Source organism: Balaenoptera ricei, chromosome 21 (genome assembly GCF_028023285.1).
Source record: "Balaenoptera ricei isolate mBalRic1 chromosome 21, mBalRic1.hap2, whole genome shotgun sequence".
Taxonomy (NCBI): Eukaryota; Metazoa; Chordata; class Mammalia; order Artiodactyla; family Balaenopteridae; genus Balaenoptera; species Balaenoptera ricei.
In genome coordinates this window covers 26,626,367-26,646,289 of record NC_082659.1, presented here as the reverse complement: position 1 = coordinate 26,646,289, position 19,923 = coordinate 26,626,367, and the positions used below count along the sequence as shown (strand labels likewise).

The following is a 19,923-nucleotide window of genomic DNA, read 5'->3' as shown; positions in this document are numbered from 1 at the left end:
GTGCGCGCACCGTGTCAGTTTCGAAGTCCCTGGCTTCTCCCCTCTGCGCCCAGGCAACTGGATCGCGCCTCGCGCTAAGGCTTTTCCCTCCTCTGCCCACCGGGCGCCTCCACCAGGCCCTGCGGCGCCCCGCAGCTCCCCGCCCCCCACCAGCCCCGGGGCCCTTCCTGCCTTTCCTCCGCGGTGCTTTGATCCGGGGGCCTTTCTGTTTGTTTTCTCTTCTTTCCTCTTTGTTGCTCTAAAACCCACCTCGCCGAAGCCCCCCGCTGCGGAGGGAGTTCGACTTGCAGAGGAAGGCGGCAGCCGCGCACCGCATCCGCCCCTCCTGCGACCCCGCCAGCCGGCGCGCCCATCCCGCCTGCCAGACCCGCCGCCTGCGTTCGTTCGCCCGAGGAAGCCAGCCGAGAGTTCATTGATGCACCCATTCCAGTGGTGTAACGGTGAGTCCCGGGCCGGGAGGGCGAGGGGCGCGGAGCCGGCCGGAGACGCGGAGAGCGGGGCGCCAGCCTTCAGATCCGAGGGCTCGTTCTCCCTCTCGAGCCAAGTTTTTCCTGAAACGGGACCGGCGGGGAGGCGTCCTGGCGCCCGACTCTGCTCTGCACACCGCGGAATTTGGGGGGGGGGGGGAAATTCAGGTTTAACTCCAGGGCTGGGAAGGATCTCTTGAGCTGGCGGCGGGCGGGCGGGCGGGCCGGGGGGGGGGGCGTGGGAGCCGAGGGGTTCCCGGCCTTTGTGTGGCGGCTTCGCACTCCTACCCCCTTCCCTTGCCTTTGTGCGCTCAAACTCTGTTCTTTGTTGTGGTTGTCGGAGGAGAATTAAATCCGCGCTCGGGCTCATCTCCTAGAGGGAGCTCAAGTTCCTGGCCTGAAACTTTTCAGGCTATTTTAAATATGTATACAGTGCGGCGTGCGGGGCGGCGCGCCGGGGCGGCTTCCTCTGCGCCTTTGTTGGCTTCGCACCGGCGGCTTGGGGGCTTTGTGACGGTGGAAGACGCCGGACTAATGAGCGTGGCTTTATTGGATTGATAAAGCCTTGCAGAGTTTTCGGCGCCCGGCTACCCTTGAGAGCAGGGCTTGCCTGGGGAGCTGTGCTCACGGGCCCCAAGGCCAGACCACAGTACTAGCTCCTGTGCCTCGGCGGTGGCCGCGCCTCCAGACCCGATCACCCCTCCCACCCCGGCCTGGGTGATGCTAAATTCACCCCACCTGAGGCTTTTAGCGGTTCAGGTGATGCGTAGAGGTTGGGCTTGGGTCTGGTTCCTCGCCCAGGCTACCTGAAAAGAGGGCCCTTCTGTACGGGTCAGTTCAAAACTTTGGCTCCTAGTACTCTCCAGTGGCCCTAGAATCTTGACTGCGTTGTTCTAAAGCTTGGAGAGTTTCTGGTGAAAGGGGGAAGCGCGGCGGAGGCACTTCTTCTGGTGAAAGGGGGAAGGGGACCGGGGGGGACCAAAGCAGCAGGCCTTATCCCTGAGTAGGGTAGGCTGGCTAGTTAGGGGGGAAAAAAAAATCCATTCTTGAGAGCAGACTCTTGCCAGATCTTGCATTAATTATTTCAAGAGGCTTTTGTTTTAAGGCAGGGTTTGGGCAGCATGTGTATAAGGGGCCCCCATCCCCCTCTTCCTCTTGCTGGTAGGATCTGATTTCCTGAAAATGAACCAAGCAGTGTGTGTGATCGGCAGCATTGCTGGAGTGGGGACGAGGGGGTGGGGTGAGGAAGGACGGTGCATCCCAGCATCTGGGAAAGATTCCTGTTGGCTGGGAAGGAGAAGCGTTTCCCAGATCCACTGGTCTTTCTTGGCCAGCCCTTCTCTTGACGTCACTCCAGCTCCCGGCCCGCTGCTCAGACACGAAACATTCTGATGTCAAGGCTTTCATAGGTCGGCGGAAACAATGGAACAGACTTCAGGAGAAGAACCAAGGTGGTTTTTCTGGGCAGCCCCCTTTCCTGTGAGGGTTTAGACCAGCAGAGGACTTGCTGCTTTATCTTTTCACTTCTTTTTTTTTTTAATTTATTTAATTTTTATTGAAGTATAGTTGATTTACAGTGTTGTGTTTCTTTTCACTTCTTTTTTTTCATTTTTTTTTTGTTTACTGAAGTGTAGCTGATTTACAATGTTGTGTCCATCTCTGCTGTACAGCAAAGTGACTCAGTTATTACACATATAGACACTCCTTTTTTTATATTCTTTGCCATTACGGTTTATCACAGGATACTGAATATAGTTCCCTGTTCTTGTCACTTCTTTTTTTTTTTTTTTTTCAATAGTTTTTTAAAAAATTTATTTATTTATTTTTGGCTGCATTGGTTCTTCGTTGCTGCGTGCAGGCTTTCTCTAGTTGCGGTGCCCGGGCTTCTCATTGGGGTGGCTTCTCTTGTTGCAGAGCACGGGCTCTAAGCACGCGGGCTCTACAGCGCAGGCTCAGTAGTTGTGGCTCACAGGCTCTAGAGCGCAGGCTCAGTAGTTGTGGCGCACGGGCTTAGTTGCTCCGCGACATGTGGGATCTTCCGGGAGCAGGGCTCAAACCCATGTCCCCTGCACTGGCAGGCGGACTCTTAACCACTGCGCCACCAGGGAAGTCCCTCTTGTCACTTCTTAAAGTGACAGAGAGATGACTGTTCTGACTCCAGTGAGGAAGCAATCCTCCTCCCCACACCTTTGTGAAAAATATCTAAAGCCCCTCTTTCCTGGGCTTGGTATTCTGTCCTTAGAAGTTTAGAGGAAAAACTACTCCACTGTCAGTTTTTAGCCCAAGGTATACTTTTCTCACTTCTTTTTAATCAGAATGCAAGCAAATGGACCATCTCTTCTCAGCTATGAAGCTCTTCTCACCCATACTTCTTTATCACAGAAAGTCCCAAACTCACTGACTCAATCCTGGAGCCCCAGGGGAAGCTTCTCTCAGCAAGATAACCTGGTCAAGATAAACTGATAAAGTGCTGAGGCCAGAGTGCCTCCAGAGTGAATACATGTAAACCCTCTGTATTCGCTATGGCCTTTGCTGTGCAAGTTCCCAGAACCGGGAACCCAGTGAAGTTCTTTGGGACCCTAAAGATGCCAGGATCCAGCTCATAAAAGGTGCGTGGAGAGCAAAGGCAGGTTGAGGGTTAGACCCTCTTACAGCATCAACAATTGATGAGACAGGGATTAGGGAGAGTGCCTGGTGGGGAAGAAGACCTCTTGGCATTGAGGACAGAGTTCCATGGAAGAGAAGCCCAAAGGCCCTTTTCGAGTAGACGGAAAATTGTCCCTCCCTGGCCAGCCCACCATGATGTCTTCATGGAAAATTGATCTCCTTTGGCCCACAGAGATCAAATATTTAAGTGGAGGGTGAAGGGGTGGTAAGAACTTTCTAACCCAAGCTGGAGGCTCAGAAGCAAGGGCTGAGCAAAGTTTAGTAGCGAATTAATTTTTTTCCAACTTTAGCCAAAAAGTCTTTCAGGATAAGAACTACTTTTACTTTTTGTTTCCCCACAGTGTCTAGGTCAGTGTGTAAATCAAGCCAGCAGCAGTACTTGTTGGTTGACTGGTCATCTGTTAGCTGAGGGCAGTTTCTGGGCAATTTTCCCAAACTTCAGTCTCCTTACTTTGAAGTGAGAGCTTTTGCCAAGATGACCAGATCGTCTTGAGAAAAATCAGGAGTTATTTATCTGTTAACCAGTTATTGAAAACAAGCCAAACACGAGGGTAGGCACTGGAGAATGTACAAAAGTCCATGTCGCTGTCCTTAGACCTAGGAGCACTCAGGCTTGTTAGAACTCCTCATCTCTGATCTCAGGATTGTATATAATCACACCTCTACTATGGGCCTCACTTTGTATGGTGAAAACCTTTGTGTCTGTCTTCTTCCCTAGACGATAAAATCATCTTGTCTTTCTTCTTTGCTTTTTTATCTTCAATGTCTGTTGTGGTACTTGTCATGTAATCACTGCTTAATGCCTGTTCGAGTTAAATGAAGTTGATTCTAGGAACAGTGGGGCAACATAAGACAGTTACGGAGTGTGCCAGAGCCGGAACACATGATACAGGCTGTGAGCACTATAGATTTCGGGGTGGGGGAGTCCCTGGAATATCACAAAGACCAGGTTTGGGGGACTTTGGGGAAGGAGAGGGAGTTTCAGGCAGAGAAAGCTTCATGAACAAAGGTGTGGAGGCAGCTGAAGACAGAGATGGGCAAGAATTAGAGAGGAGGCTGGCCCACCTGGGGTGATGCTGGAGGATACTGAGTCAGGGCAGTAAAGAGGGGACCCAGTGCACGCGTGTTTAGGAGGACTTGAAGCCAGTCATGAGTCTGGGAAACACATGTTAGAAACCAAGTGGAAGGAAATGTCAGACATGTGGGCTAAATTAGAGGAGGGACTAGACATCAATTAATAGGCACTTGGAGTAGAATTGGGCTCCAAGTCTGTCTGGAATAGAGACTTGGCAGTACAGTTGGCACACAATCTGAAAGAGATTTGGAGGGAGGTGCATTATATCGATCACTAGATTGATCTCGGGGATGAGGAGGGCTGAGATGTATGAGTTCAAAGATGACTCCAGTCTTTCAAGCCAGTCTTCCGCTGAGTTGGGGTCGCTTCGCTAATTACGGTGTAGGATTCCAAAGTGTATTAATGGTGGTCTGGCTCCTAACCACGATGTCAGGAAAGTACTTAAAACCCACATTGAGGGCTTGAGTCTAGAGGTTCATCCACCCCTCACACCTCGCAGGATCTCAGTTCCTTGACCAGGTATTGAACCCGCGCCCTCGGCAGTGAAAGCATGGAGTCCTAACCACTGAACCACCAGGGAATTCCCCAGAGGGCTTTGAAGCCAGGCCTTCTTAGCTGTTTGACTGTAGACACATTGTTTAATGATGATTGAGTCTTTTTTCCCCATGGCGGGGTGGGGAGTAACATTTCACAGTGGCCTTATTACAAAGGTTAAGTTATAGCATGAGAATGTGCTTGGGTGATAGCAGGTGTATGGTAAAGTCTAGCCTTCTTGTCCCAGCACTTTCTGAAATCCAAGAGTTTGAGGCTTACCTTTCAGATCATTGATATTTTTTGCCTGCAAACAGGAAAAAACACTCAACTGGCTTGTGGTTAAATCCTATCTTTTTTTTTCTTTCTTTCTTTATAAACATGATAGAAAATTTACTAATTCTCAGAACCAGCAGTCCCAAGATAGTGGCTCTAGGATTGCTTAATCCAGCAACTCAACTGACAACATCTTTCTTCTTTCCTTGTCCTCTCTGCCACCAGCTTGATATTGAACTTCTCTCTTTCCAGCTATAACTTGGCTGCCACCCTTCCAGGTGTTTTGGAGAGATGTGACTCCCCCCCCCAAAAAAAAGAAAATCTTGTCTTTTCCAACAGACCTGCTCTTTGTTTCTTCAGCCAGAGCCCTGTCACATACATACCCCAAAACCAAACCCCTGGCAAGGACAAGGTGATTACCACCTTTGGACCAATCAGGATTTACCCCTGAGTCATGTGAGAAAGGGAAGCATCCAGTGGCCACCAGTGCTTCCCAAGCTAAAGGGACCTTGTTAAACTGTAACAGATTCTGATTCATTTCAGTGGGGGTGGGCCGGAGAGTCTGCATTTCTGACGAGCTCTGGGGATGCCACTGCCATTAGGGGACTGCACGGCAAGGCTTTGAGTAGAAAGGGGGAAGGTGGCCAGTAAAAGTTAGCTGTAGCTCCCAGCCCTCACCCCCTGCCCCTTTCTGGAATGCTGGCCCAGCCTCAGAGTGAGCAATTTCTATTCTGGTCCTGGTGCAGTTTGGCTTCTGGAGCAGGTAGCTTAATAATGACAAATGACCTTTGCAACTGCACTTTGCAATTTACAAAGCGTATTTCTTACACCATCGTTTTCGGTCCTCTCTGCACATTGCTTGTTTTCCTGTGACAAAGTGGAGCTTAGCGAGGTAATTTCCTAAAGGTCACATAGCTAGGGAGAGGTGGGATTGGAGCCCAAGTGTACCTTTCCTCACCTAAGGCTCTTCATTTTGCTACTGCACTGTATAGGCTTCTCCCTGATGGAAGTGAGTTTTCCATTTTCCGCCCATTGCCTGAATCCTTGATCCCCTAGATGGGGATGCTGGTTTAAGTACTGTGTGTATGATCCCATTTTGTAGATTGGTTAAATAATTTACCCAAGATGATGTAGCTAGTAAGTGTTGGAACTAGGGTACAGATATAAGCCCCTGGAATGTAAATTGGTGCAGCCACTACGGAAAACAGTATGGAGGTTCCTTAAAAAACTAAAAATAGCCATATGATCCAGCAATCCCACTCCTGGACATATATCTGGAGAAAACTCTAATTCGAAAAGATACATGCACCCTAATGTTCACAGCAGCAGTACTTACAATAGCCAAGACATGGAAGCAATCCAAGTCTCCATCCACAGATGAATGGATAAAGAAGATGTGGCATATATACATAATGGAATATCACTCAGCCATAAAAAAGAATGAAATAACACTATTTGCAGCAACATGGATGGACCTAGAGATGATCATACTAAGTGAAGTAAGTCAGAGAAAGACAAATAGCATATGATATCACCTGTATGTGGAATCTAAAATATGATACAAGTGAACTTATTTACAAAACAGAAACAGACTCACAGACACAGAAACAAACTTATGGTTACCAAAGGGGAAAGGGAATCAGGGAAGGGTAAATTAGGAGTTTGGGATTAACAGATACAAACTACTGTATATAACATAGATAAAGAACAAGCACCTACTGTATAGCACAGGGAACTATATTCAATATTCTGTGATAAACCATCATGGAAAAGAATATGAAAAAGAATATATGTATATGTATAACTGAATCACTTTGCTGTACACCAGCAACTAACACTACATTGTAAATCAACTCTACTCCAATTAAAAAAAAAAAAAAAAAAAAAGTAAGCCCCCGAGTCAGAGGTTTGCCATTTCTCCTTGCATCCTTGCTCACACAGAGTGGCCCCGATGGTAAATTTCCCACTGTCAATTTCCCACTGTCGTAATACTTTCCCTCCCCGTTCTTTGCAGGGTGTTTCTGCGGCCTGGGACTGGTGAGCACCAACAAGTCCTGCTCAATGCCACCCATCAGTTTCCAAGACCTTCCCCTCAACATCTACATGGTCATCTTTGGCACAGGCATCTTCGTCTTCATGCTCAGCCTCATCTTCTGCTGCTATTTTATCAGGTGGGTGGCTTGCTGGCTGACCTGGGGTTGGGGGAGTCTAGGAGGCGGCGGCCATGGGGAGGGTGAACTGAGCGAGGCTCCGGTCACAGAGTCACCAGCCTCCAGCTGGGGCCGCTGCTTTGAGGACAGGACTTAGTCCTGCCCCTGGCTGGGCCCCTGAGGCCTGGTGTTTCTATTTACATCAGCCTATCAAGTTGTTGGAGAGCATATAAGGTCAACATGGGTCATGCTGCATTCCCACCCTTTGGCCAGTTATTCTCAGGTTGCCTAGAATGACTGTCCAAGTAATATCATCAGTGGTCCCTAGCCGTCTCTCTCCGCCCATTCACACTCTCTGGATGGCCAGGGATGGGAGGCATCGTTACACCAATGTCATGATCCTCTGCCTTCCTGGGAAATCCTGCTGTCATCCCTCCAGATGCTAATATTAGCAAGCTGGTGTCTGCAGAGCTGCTTGTTTGTTCTGCCTTGTAAGCTCTTATGTTTGAAAGAGAAAAAACTGAAAACCATCACTTCTTGAGCGTGGCAGTGCTAGCCAAGCTCCAGGAACTGTTTTCTTCACTTGCAGACAAGGGAACTGGTGGCTGTTTTCTATCAAAAATGTGGGGCAGGGAAAAAAAAAAAAAAAAAAATGTGGGGCATGCCTGGTATTCAGAGTGGAAAATACAGTAGTGTTTCTGACTAGGGTGCCCTACTCGTATTTACAATTGCTCATTGTATGGGACTGTCTTGTGCTTTGGGCAACACTGGACACCCCTGACCATTAGAATGTGCTAATGGTCCTGAGAGCCATTGTGATAACCAAGCCACACAACCCCACATACACAAACACATGATCACCCAACGCCTGGGTAGACGGATGTCAGCTGGGGTCTAGGCTGGCGTCTGATCAAATCACCTAAGAAGATTAAATTAAGACAAAGGAAAAAGGAGTTCCTGTTCCCCACTGAGATGTCCCAGTGGGTTTGAGTGCTTCACCTGGCAGGAGGCTAGAGGGAAAGTAGACACTTGTCCGGATTCCCCGGGCTGGAGGAGCTCCCTCTTAAGAAGGGGAGGTGCCCGTGGGCCCTGCTCTCTTGTACTCCCCATCCACTACCTTGGGCTCCTTCTTTCTCAGGACTTTAGAAAGCCCCCAGGACTGAAATTTTCCACTTACAAGTCTTTGCAGAAGAGGTAGAGTCTAAAATTTGCATCTAATTAGTAAGTGAGGGTAGATTTCCTGTATCTCACCACCCCTCCCCTTTCCCCAAGCCTAAGTTTTCTTCTGCAAACTCTTTCGTCTTCCTGACCACCAACCACTGCGCTCTCCCCATATGAAGCAATTTATGCAACTCCCCAGAGACGGAAGATGGAGACATAGCAAAGATTTTTGTGTGACGCTGGCAGGAGGCTGTAAAACCAACTCTGTTCGGCCCCTGCACACACACACACAGAGGCACACCCATGCCAGGCTGCAAACGTGGTCAAGAGAAGAAAATCTACAAAATCACTCTGAGCCAGTATGTGGGTGACCGGGCTTCATTTCCTGATGCTGCCACTAACAGGTGTGATCTTAGGGCTTTAGCTACTCTTTACCAGGTGCCTTCTGTGTGCCAGGCATCATGGTCAGCATTTTGTAAAACATTTAGCTTACTTAGTCCTCAGAACTTGCCTCCAGTTTCGGTATCAGCCTGCTTCTGCTTCATAAATGAGGAAATGCATGCTCAGACAGTAAAAGATCTGCCGCAGGTCCTATATCCAGGAAGATGGAGAGGTGAGCTAGTCTGATGACAATTAGGGAGAGTCTTTCAGATTCTAGATGTTGGTCTTCTCTGATTTCTCTTCCTTGAATGGGAACAGCTGTGGCATCCATGGCCACCCCCTTGCAGCTAGAGATCGTGGTCCTGCAGAAGGACGGGCTGGGAGCTCTGGGTATGGCTGATTTATTTTTTGTTTGGCTGGAGTTAAAGAACAGAGCTGCAACCACATGATACCAGAAGCTTTCCCCACTGCGGGGCTGCTCGGCGCCACCTGTTCCTCCTGCAGTAATCTGCCCCTTTGCCACCCTGCCCTCTGTCCTGCAGCCTGCCCGAAGCCAGCTTGACCCTGGCTTGCTGGCATGTGGCAGCCTGGGAGTGTCTATATATAGAAAGACACACAAGCACAGAAGCCACTTCCTCTCCCTGCTTCTCGGTTTCCTCCTCAGCCAAAATAGGCCCGTGACCCCCCTCCTGACCTGGTGAGCTCATCGGCCAAGGCCAGCCTCTGCTCCCCAGCTCCCCCTCTCTCTGTCTCCCTGACTCCCAACCCCCGACCGCAGGAGCTGATCTCTGCCCTACACAGGATGGAGGGGCCCGTGAAGTACAACTGGGCAGGAAAGGAACCATTATTTTCAGGACCTGGCTGCATTGTTTGTTGCAAAAGGGAAAAGCTGGGGAGAGCCCACTGGCAGCGGCTAGAAATGGTCTCATTGAATTCAGGGTATTTTTAGTTGCTTTGCTCACCCAACAGCTGAGAAGGCCACCTGTCCAGAGTTGTTGGCACTCCGTCCCCTGCTGGGGTGGCCCAGGATCTCTGCTTTTTGCTTTGTTTCCCTTGCAACCCTTTTGGCCCCATTTCATCACAATCTATACCTTCCTGATATGGAAATCTACATGCAGAGTGAATATAGAATGTGGCCCTGAAGCGCTTGACTGTTCCGACAGATAGTCTGAGGCTCTAAGAGTCAGGCTTTTGGAGGAGCCTCAGGTGAGACCATTAAAGGGAGCCAGGCAGATGGAAGGGCCGAGGGTGGAGAAGGAGGGCACCCCAGGCACCCTACGACACAGCAAGCAGAAAGGCCCTGCACGTACTCCGTAGGTGTAGCCATGTTGCAGGCGAGGCTCAAGAGATGGACAACCCCTCGCTCTGAGTCAGGGAGTGGACTCCTCACCACTTCCTTATTTACTCTGTGCATACCTGCTAACAGAGCAACAGTGTCTCCCTCAGAAGGCGGCTGTGAGCACCCCGGCGATGCGATCACTTTCTTTCTTCCCCAGGTTAACCCAGTGTCAGGCAGGTCGCACTTGATCACTTAAGCTTTGGGTACATCCTTCCCCGCCCCTCTCATTTGGAAGTGGGGACACAGTGTATATATGAAAGTGCAAAGGTAAGGGTGGAACGGTGCAAGCCCTGGTTAGGCCCTTAGCCCAACCCTCCAATGACCAGAAACTGTCCGATGCCACCCTCAGACCAAGGCAGGGGGACACCCACCCCACCTGTCCCCTGACCACCTGTTAGGAGCCATGGAGGTGGCGGCAGCCCGATCTTAATCTGTCCCCTGGCTGTGCATGAGTCATGGCTGTTCCAGACCTTCTGCACCCCCCTCCGCTCTGGTTCCAGCATCTTGGTGTTGCTCTTGGGGCATCTTACCTCGCTCCCTTCGACTGAGGCTCGTGATTGGAGATTCTCTTCCTCTAACTCAGGCCAGCAATCTTTTTCTGCAAAAGGCCAGATATTATAGGCTTTGCGGGTCATATGATCTCTGTCTGAACCACCCAGACCTACTGTGCAGAAGCAGCCATAGACGGTACCTAAGCTATTGGGTTGGCCAAAAAAAGATCGGGTTTTTCTGTAAGATGTAGAAACCCCTGAATGAACTTTTGGGCCAACCCAGTATAACGTGGCTCTGCCCCAGTAAAATTTTATAGGCATTGAACTTGAGTTTCATATAATTTTAACATGGCATGAAATATTCTTTTGATTCCTGCTATCAGTCATTTAAGAATAAGTACCTTTCTTAGCTTCTAGGCCCTATGAAGCAAGCAGTCAGCTGGATTTGGCTCTCAGGAGGCCGTGGTTTGCTACCCCTATCCTACCTAACCTGGTGGCTTTCTGATGTTTCCTTCCAATAACGCAGCTCTTTGGTTGAAATGATCCGTGGGAGAGAAAGCCCCATCTAGTTCCCAAGTACAGGAGGCCATAGAGCTCCCTGCGCAATTCAGAAGGTTTCCCTCACTGAAAATAAAACAGAAAAAAAAAAAATTATGATCAATGTGTAATCATGGTCCCAGCCATCTGCATAGTAAGCCATTCAGAGTCGGAGGCTTGTTGATGAAAGGGCATTTCCCAAAACCATCTCATATTCTCAGGACCATGGTATGTGCCACCTAATTGGTGAAGCAGGCCACAGTGTGTGTTGAAGAGCTCGGCCTCTGTCATCAGATCGACTTTGATTCAAATCCAGACTCTGCTGCCAGCCAGCTCTGGCATTTGGGCAAGTTACTTAACTTCTTTGGACGCCGTGTTCCTCATCTGCAAAAAGGGACGTCTCTCCCCCTGGAAGTTGTTTGGAATTGGTGCAGAGATCAGGCGTAGCAAATCCTCCATCACAATTATGCTCCTGCCATTAGTAACGGCGTGTTCTGGCCATTGTGTTTTGGCCATTGAGAGTCCGGTTGTATGCGGGCCACCAGCTTGAAACAAAAAGAGGAAAACAAAGAAGGGATTGCCTGTGTTGGCCTGGTGCTGTGAAGTGGGGAAGGCGTGTGCTCTGGTTCCAGAATACTTGTGTTCTCTGAGTGGAAAATTCCCCAGGCTCAACAGACTTTATCCTGCTGCCCTGGCTTGGTGGAAATGTCCCTCTTAGGAATATCTAACTTCTGGGAATTCCCTCGTGGTCCAGTGATTAGGACGCCGTGCTTTCACTGCCGAGGGCGTGGGTTCAGTCCCTGGTCAGGGAACTGAGATCCTGCAAGCTGTGTGGCACGGCCAAAAAAATCTAACTTCTGTACAGTCAGCAAGCAGATGGTTGATCTGTATATTTGGGGAGCCTGAAGGAGGTGAGTGACCTACCAGAGACAGCAGGGAGGGTGAATGAACTATGGGCTGGCCAAAAAGTTCGTTCGGGTTTTCCCGTTGCATCAGACGAAAAACCCGAACGAACTTTTTGGCCAACTCAATATTAGGGTGCTCTGCAGAGACGTCCCCAATCTGGGGGAGCTGGCAGTGAGTTTTGAGGCAGTTGAACCTGAGTGAGAGTCTTGAGTCCTTAACCCAGTCTGGTGACCTGCAGAAGGCGCCGTGCATACTCCGTGTGTCTATGGGAAGCACACCTCCCCACCCCCAGAAGGACGCCCCAAGCAGCCGGCCGGCCTCTCCTGCTCTGAATGGCTGTTTGTGCAAAGACATAATGACCTCTTCTCTCCCCTCTTTCTTGCTTCCCCAGCAAACTCCGGAACCAGGCACAGAGCGAACGGTACGGATATAAAGAGGTAAATGAAGTCTACGTGTTGCCCCGAGACTTCATCCACTATTAGCCCTGCTTGGGGAGGGGGTGCGGGCAGAGAGCGGGTTTAAGCTGGCCTGGCCTCCCCTCTGGCCCCCTCTGAGGCTAACTCCTTTCCCCGTCCTCAAGTCTGGCTGGGCCCAGGCAGGGCCCAAAGCCCTCCTCCTTCACGGGAGGGTCACGGGGGCACTCCTGTGCGGGGCCAGGGACTCGCTCCCTTCCTTGGCGGCTGATACCACCTGGCCTCTGTGTTTGGTTGCTCCTGATACCAGGCCTCCCCTTTTTTCCCCAGGTGGTGCTTAAAGGTGATGCCAAGAAGTTACAGTTATATGGGGTGAGTGCATTGGGACAGGTCGTGGGAGTGCCCAGCGGGTAAGGCAAACCTTCTCCAGCAATCTCAGCCTGACCTTTTCAGGAACCTTTTTAGTCCCTGCCTTCCTATTTCCTTGGGCCAAATAAAACTCATCCCAGGAGGTGATCAATATGCAGAATCCGTTATGTCTGGAACTGAACCAGCACAGGCAGAAAACAAAAGGATCACAAAAGGGTTTGGATACATGGAGTAACCCATGGCCCCAGGAAGCCCCCTAGGCATAATCTTAATGGGGAAGACGGTAAGACCACTCCATGCCAGATTTCAGCAACTTTCCCCTGCTCAGACCCCCCCAGGTCTTGGTCTGAAAGAGGTTACCTTTGTGTATGCTCTGTCCTAGTGACTGTGGATCTGATGCATGTGTCCAGCCCTGAGGTTCTTCCCTGTTTCCCTCCATTCCCCTCCCCTCCCCCATCACACCCACTCCCTGGGGCCCCTCAACTCTGACTCCTTTAGGACTACACCATTTCCTCTTCCTTTCCCACCTATGCCTTTGGGGTCACCTAACTCATTTCCCAAGACTTCCTTCCATAACCATGGACACTCCTGCAGAGAGCGTGTGTGTGGTTGTCTGAGTGGGGAGGATCACAGGTCTCACTACACACAAGACTCTGCCTGGACGTGGCCTCATTTCATCCCTCTTTTTGGGGTCCACTGTCATGATGTCCACAAGTTCCAGTGTTTCTTTAGCTCTCCTCTAGAAGATAATTCAGCTGGGATCGAAGGGGTTATAATATATTGGGTTGTAAGGCTGGATTTAAAGAATGTAAACCATACACCAGACCCCCATCCTTTAGTTACTGATAAGTGCCCCCTCACCAAAGGTCCTAGGCTAGAAAGGCTTAAAAATCATAACTACTCAGCCATAAAAAAGAATGAAATAACGCTCTTTACAGCAACATGGGTGGACCTAGAGATTATCCTCCTAAATGAGGTAAGTCAGAAAGAGAAAGAGAAACACCATGTGATATCACTTATATGTGGAATCTAAAATATGACACAAATGAACTTATCTACGAAACAGAAACAGACTCACAGACATAAAGAACAGACCTGTGCTTGCCAAGGGGAAGGGGGGTAGGGGAGGGACGGATTGGGAGCTTGGGATTAGCAGGTGCAAACTATGATATAGAGAATGGATAAACAACAAGGTCCTATTGTATAGCACAGGGAACTATTATAGTCAATATCCTATAATAAACCATAATGGAAAAGAATATGAAAAAACACATATATGTATAACTGAGTCACTTTGCTGTACAGCAGAGATTAATACAACATTGTAATTCAACTATACTTCAGTTTAAAAAAAAAAAAAAGATTCCTCTATAACAGCACTGCCCAGTGGAAATCTGAGGATAGAAAATGCTCTCTATCTGACCATCCGGTGTGGGGACCACTAGCCACTTCTCAGCTGCTGAGCACTTGAAATGTGGCTAGTGTGACTGAGGAACTAAGTGTTGAATTTCCTCTTATTTGGGTCGACTTAAATCTAAGGCGGTCCCCTGTGGTTCATGGCTACTGCCCTGTCAGGGTGAGTTCTCTCTTGGGTGAGGGTGAGGTGCTGGGTATTCAGGATGGAGGAGTGAGGCTCTCCCCCATTCTCCTCTCACGCGGCCCCCTTCTTCCCACAGCAGACCTGTGCAGTCTGTCTGGAAGACTTCAAGGGGAAGGATGATCTGGGTGTGCTCTCATGCCAACATGCCTTTCACCGCAAGTAAGTGTCCCCAGTGGGGATGTGTGTCCCGGGGTGGCTTGGAAAGAAAGAAGCAGGGAGCATCTTCCAGAGCCTCCCATCCCGACCCCTCCCATCTACCCTTTGCCGGTGATGCCCTTCATCCCGTCTGGACACCAGGCAAGCCAGAGGGGTTAGACCGGGGTGCGGATAGAGAGGTTCTTGTCCCGAGAAGCAGCTGGGCTCTGTGAAAAGACAGCTGGAGCAGACTGGTATCTTCTTAGGGAAAAACAGGTCGTCTCTTGCCCGCAGGTGTCTGGTGAAGTGGCTGGAAGTACGCTGCGTCTGCCCCATGTGTAACAAGCCCATTGCTGGTCCCTCAGAGGCCACCCAGAGCATCGGGATCCTATTGGATGAGCTGGTGTGAGTGCTGCCTCCGTACCAAGGCCTGGAGAAGACCTCTAGCCTCGCGGGTGCCTGGTCCTCCCGCGAAGCCGCGGTGAACAAGACTGTCGGGTGGTGATGGGCATGCTCACCTGGAGGGACGGGGGTGCAGGGCTGGTCTTCCAGCCTCAGGGTGAGACTAGACTTGCCCACCTCTCTGCTTCCTGAAGCCTGCTTCCCTGCTACTCAGTTCTGATGGTCTTGCCCATCAGGACCACTGTATCCTGGTACTGGACTCTCTGCCTGCTTTGTCCCTGCTCTGGGAAAAGAAATCCATTCCTATTTGGCCAAGAACTTGGAGCACACCCCCTTGAGGGTTCCCCTGAGGAGGACAAGCTGCCCTGACCTAGAAGAAGGGATGAGATGGGCTCTGCCCCACCTGTGACCTCCCCGCCCCCTCCCCACTCCTTCCAGAGGAAGGTTAGAAGGGAAGGAAGGAAAGATGGAGGAACCAAGTGCCTCCAGTGGAAGTGAGGGAGGCTCTGTAGGAAATAGGAAAGAGCAGGGATGAACAGAAGAAAAGTCAATGTTTACATGGGACCTATGGAAACAAAGGCTGGCCGGCCGGCCTGCTGACCACAGGGGGGTGGAGGGCAGCCCCTTGCCCCTCCTAGATCTGAGGTGCTATCCGTTCACTGTTCCTCGGTTGATCTCAGAGCTTCCTATTCCCTGTTGGGGTTTGAGTATCCACCGCCCCAGAGGAAGGGCTTGGTCTACACCCAAATGGATTCCCAGGGGTTTTTTCTAAAGGAGCAAAAAGGGGGGCCTGGGGATGGGGGTGTCTGGATATTAAGGTCACGGTGGACACCCTCTTCCCTTTTGTAAATAGTATTTTTATACTTCATCCTTACCATCTCAGGCTTTATACATGGAATCCCCCAAATGGAAGGGGTAGGGGTTTTCTGTTCCTCCCCCAAGTGGGTGAGGGTGGGAAAAAGGTATGTATTTAAAGCAGATTAAATTTAATAACAAGTTTCTCTAACCTTTTGCCTGTGGTTGTGGCTTGTGTCCGTTGGCCCTTTTCTGCCAACAGAGGGAACAAAGTTCTCGAGCTGCCTCTTCTCACTTTCCCATGCTCAGAGCAAAGATACATGTGCACAAAGGTGCCTGATCCTTGACAAGAATTCGTATTTATTATTACCTGTTCAGCATAGGTTAGGACTAACATCAATATGCTTGAAGACCTGACTGAGCCAGGCTCATTCACATGATTTCTAGAATATTTTTAAAGAAAGCTGATGTATGGCACCACAGCATTTCAGCTACCAAGACTTGTCATTCATAGAATTCTCCTTGTAATTCAAGCCACTGAGCTCTTAACACAGGAAAGGTCCACATTGCTACTATAGAGGCTTGATTTCTTTCTCTGATTAGACTTTTTTTCTTACCCACTAGCTGATAATCACTGACTCATCCTACCCTGTGTACTACATCTAGAAGTATTGTTAACTTTTTATGTTCCCAGCTGCACTCAGATCTGGCACCCATGCCCTCCAACAGTGCTCTGTCAACGTCTTAAAGGGGTGCTGAGTTGATCGTGGGTTTGCAAAATGGATGGAGAGAGCCAGGAACAATTTTCGTGGCCATCACAAGCAGGGAGCAGCTGGGCTGTGGTTGGCCCCCGCTCAGTGGAACAGGGCAGGGCCAATGGTCATCCCAGCATCTCTTATTTTTTCCTCATACTGCCAAGATTTTATTTTCTTTTAAAAAAAGTCATTTGAGACAATATCTCAGAAGTAAAATGCATTATTGTTTGTCTTTAACAGAAAAAAAAAAAAAAATCAGTGCTGCAGTAAAACAGAACACAAACTCATGTGTTTCCCCAACTATGCTGCTTAGGAACGCACCTTCCACTTCCCAGAATGTCTTGAGCAAAGTCTAGTGTAGTGGTGGGTCACAGACATACAAGAGATGCCTTATGCTTCCAGAGGAGCCAGACCTACAGGTTAGGTGTGTTGCCCTCCCAGCCCTGCAGTTGAGCCATGGAGCCTGTGGGCACAGTTGGTGCTCATGGCAGGGCAGACCCGAGATGCCCCTTGGGCATCTGACAGTCCTGGTGAAGTTGTCACTACCTGTCTTGGTGGCATCCTTTGCCCCACGGTGCGCCTGTTCTTGCCACCTCTTCACACGCTGAGAAGTAACTGCTGCTCCTTAGAGCCTCTACCTGCAGCTCGTTGCTGCCAACCCCGCCGGGTTGGATCTCTTCACTGAGAGCACCAGTTCCTCCCCTCCAGGTGGGCCTGCTTGCTTCAGTGCAGGGAATGAATGCATCTCCCAGGCAAAACAAAGAGCCCTCCCTCTAGCTCCTGCCGCGGCCTCCTGGTGGATGCATCACGGGAATGAGGTGGGAAACAGGTGGTCTCCAGGTGGGCCTCAACCTCTCCAGCCCCTCCCTCACCACTTCCCTTCATCTCAAGGAAAACTCATCAGTGTTGGCGTATTCTGAGTAAAATGTTGGCACCAGAATGTCTGTGTTGCAAATTGGAATAGCACTGTCCTGACCTCAAAACGATGGTAAGAACGCCTTGTGTTACCTTTGAGGCTTCAACACAGCTTGGCAGAATGGTGTTACAGCACACAGAGACAGGAACACTGGGTATTTTTTGGCTGATCAGGTGGAATTCGATCAATAGCTGATCACAAGTTAAATAGTCACAAGTCCCAATTTTATAGTCATAAATGTGGTCTTGTTACTCAGTTCAGAGTTTCTAGAGCATCTGCTGCCTGGGCCAGGCACTGTGCCAGGTGCTGGAAGACAGGACAGCCCTTGCCTTGGGGAAGGGCATAAGCACACTAATTTGGGTGAGGAGCTCATATGGCAGAGGGACAGCTCAACCGGTGTGGAAGTGACAGCAGGGGTGCCTGCAAGGAAACATTACGAGAGCTGGAGCTTGAGAGAGTAACATGGAGAAAAAGACAAGGATTAACCACCGTGGGTGCCAGAGAGTGCAAAGAATTCATGTGAAGTGGGAGCGCGGAAGGGTTGGGGGTTAGAGAGTTCTGTGTAGTGCAAGGAACCTGGGACTTGACAGGGTGAGAATCCTAAAGTTTCTTTAAAACCTGCACCCATCAGTTGGGAGCAAAGCCAATGATCTTATCCATGCACACAATATTCATGGGGAACTACTGTGCTTAGTACTATTCCCATTACTGAAAAATTTGACTCTAGACATCTTTCAAAGGGTAAAAAACGGAAAGAAGCTGGGTGATAATCATACAGACCAGGATTCCGACTTCAATGAGCTTATCTATGGCAAGCAAACACCATCAATCATTCAAAAGATAAGCACTTGCCTACCAAGTTCTTTCACAAAATACATTTTGCTTTCCTTTCCATGTATATCCCTCTGAGTCTGGGATCAGGAAAAGAGTGTTGGAAAGCAAATAAATGGCTTACTCATAATTACACAGACATAAGCATCAGAACCAAGGCACAAACTCCGTTTGTGCAGATCTAAGCATCCTTGGCTCCCATGCCCCACATAGCTCTGGCAGCAGATTGCTCGCTATGAAGATACTCAAAATAGCAGGTGCTTTTAGTTCCTGGGCTGATGCAGTTGGGAGGACAGGAAACCCAGGTAACTGTCAAAGGATTTGTGCTTGCCATTATCCAGGATTACAGATTTTTTTAAACTCTGCAGTGGATTGCTTCTTTTAAAGAAATCTTATGTGGATCTACCATTGACAAAATGGTTAATTAAAGTGGGGTGAGAACTCAGAGCAGAATTTGAAAATCACTGACTTGGAGAGAATGGGGCAACTGATGTTGAAGAATTGTGCCCTCCAATGCCCCCTTTCTCCCATCAATTCCTCCATCCCCACTGGGGCTTTTCCCCCTTCTCACTAGGACCTTTGATTCCTCCCCAGTTGTGCCATGTTTTCCCCACAAGTCTAACCCATCCTCTGACTTCCATCCTACCACCCTCTTCTATCTCCCTGGGCATCGGAATAACACCTGGAGTGCCCTTGACCTTATCACTCACAGGTGAATCTTCTGTTAAAGCCATATACACAGATTCAGAGGGCCAGATGTGACCAAACTGGAGGCAAGAAGGACAAACTGATGACCAGTCATGCAAGCTTGTACAACAAAGCCATTCATGGGAAAAGAGACTAGCTGTTTACGATGCCCCAGGCCAAAAACGGCATTGGATTCCTACTGATCCGAGTTTAAAAAGCATCATGAGCATTTAGCTCCTTCCCTGATAAACTGGCAGACTCTGTGGACAAGGGAGGATGTCACCGATGTCACCTTCGTGCTTTGTCATGGCCCTGGATCCTGTCTCCATGTGACAGTCTCAGCTGTAAACTAGGGCCTGTGCTCTGCAGACAAAGGGGAAGCTAACAGCACCTGGAAGCCCAAGAAAACGTGTTTGACGGCTTCTGACTGTTCATCACAATCTATCACCTCTCCACTGGTGCTGCAGCTCAGCACATTTTTCTTTCTCTTTTTTCTTGTTTCTTTTTTTTTTTTTTTTGCCACACCTCTCGGCTTGCAGGATCTTAGTTCCCCAACCAGGGATCAAACCCGGGCTCTCAGCAGTGAAAGTGTGGAGTCCTAACCACTGGACCGCCAGGGAAGTCCCAGCACATTTTTCTTATCCATCCTCTCTCTTCTCTCATTCCTTTTTACTCCCTCTTCCTCTCTTTACCCTCTTTTGCTTCATCCCAGACTATTCTCTGATATGACGGAGAGCCCCAAAGCCATTGCAGAGTCCTCCTGACAGGCCATCATTGTCATGAATGGTTCAAAAGAAACACCAGTTCCAAAGGGTTTATACCCAAATGATTGTGTAAGCAACCCCAGGGACCACCTCTGAGTTTCCATATATTTAATATTATACATGTTCATTAAGTCTCAAGCAGGCAGCTGATATCCTCAAAGGCAGAAATAGAATCCATGGTGATGCTGATACATTAAAGACACGATGCAATGTGAGAGAGGCTAAAAAATCCAAACCCCAAAGAAGGAAAAACCAGGTTTGCATCAGTGGGAGAA

At 49.4% G+C, this 19,923-nt stretch overlaps 1 protein-coding gene across 2 annotated transcripts; it reads left to right on the top strand.

Annotated features, from left to right (window-relative positions):
- Positions 1–15,906, top strand: RNF122 (ring finger protein 122). 2 transcript variants are annotated; one of them, XM_059909369.1, is made up of 6 exons: positions 1–440; positions 7,031–7,187; positions 12,373–12,418; positions 12,725–12,766; positions 14,443–14,522; positions 14,793–15,906. In XM_059909369.1, exons 1-6 carry the CDS (start codon positions 416–418, stop codon positions 14,905–14,907), a joined length of 465 nt encoding a protein of 154 aa, XP_059765352.1. In that variant the 5' UTR covers positions 1–415; the 3' UTR covers positions 14,908–15,906. The 2 variants fall into 2 exon arrangements, with proteins under 2 accessions (XP_059765352.1, XP_059765351.1); XM_059909368.1 differs by having other exon boundaries at positions 14,440–14,522.
- Positions 15,907–19,923: the final 4,017 nt, after the last annotated feature.

Excerpts from the sequence above, each read along its gene's own strand:
- RNF122 (XM_059909368.1), top strand. The coding sequence starts at position 416 with ATGCACCCATTCCAGTGGTGTAACG. Across the intron at positions 441-7,030 it reads CCCATTCCAGTGGTGTAACG|GGTGTTTCTGCGGCCTGGGA; the intron begins GTGAGTCCCGGG and ends CGTTCTTTGCAG. Across the intron at positions 7,188-12,372 it reads TTCTGCTGCTATTTTATCAG|CAAACTCCGGAACCAGGCAC; the intron begins GTGGGTGGCTTG and ends TTGCTTCCCCAG.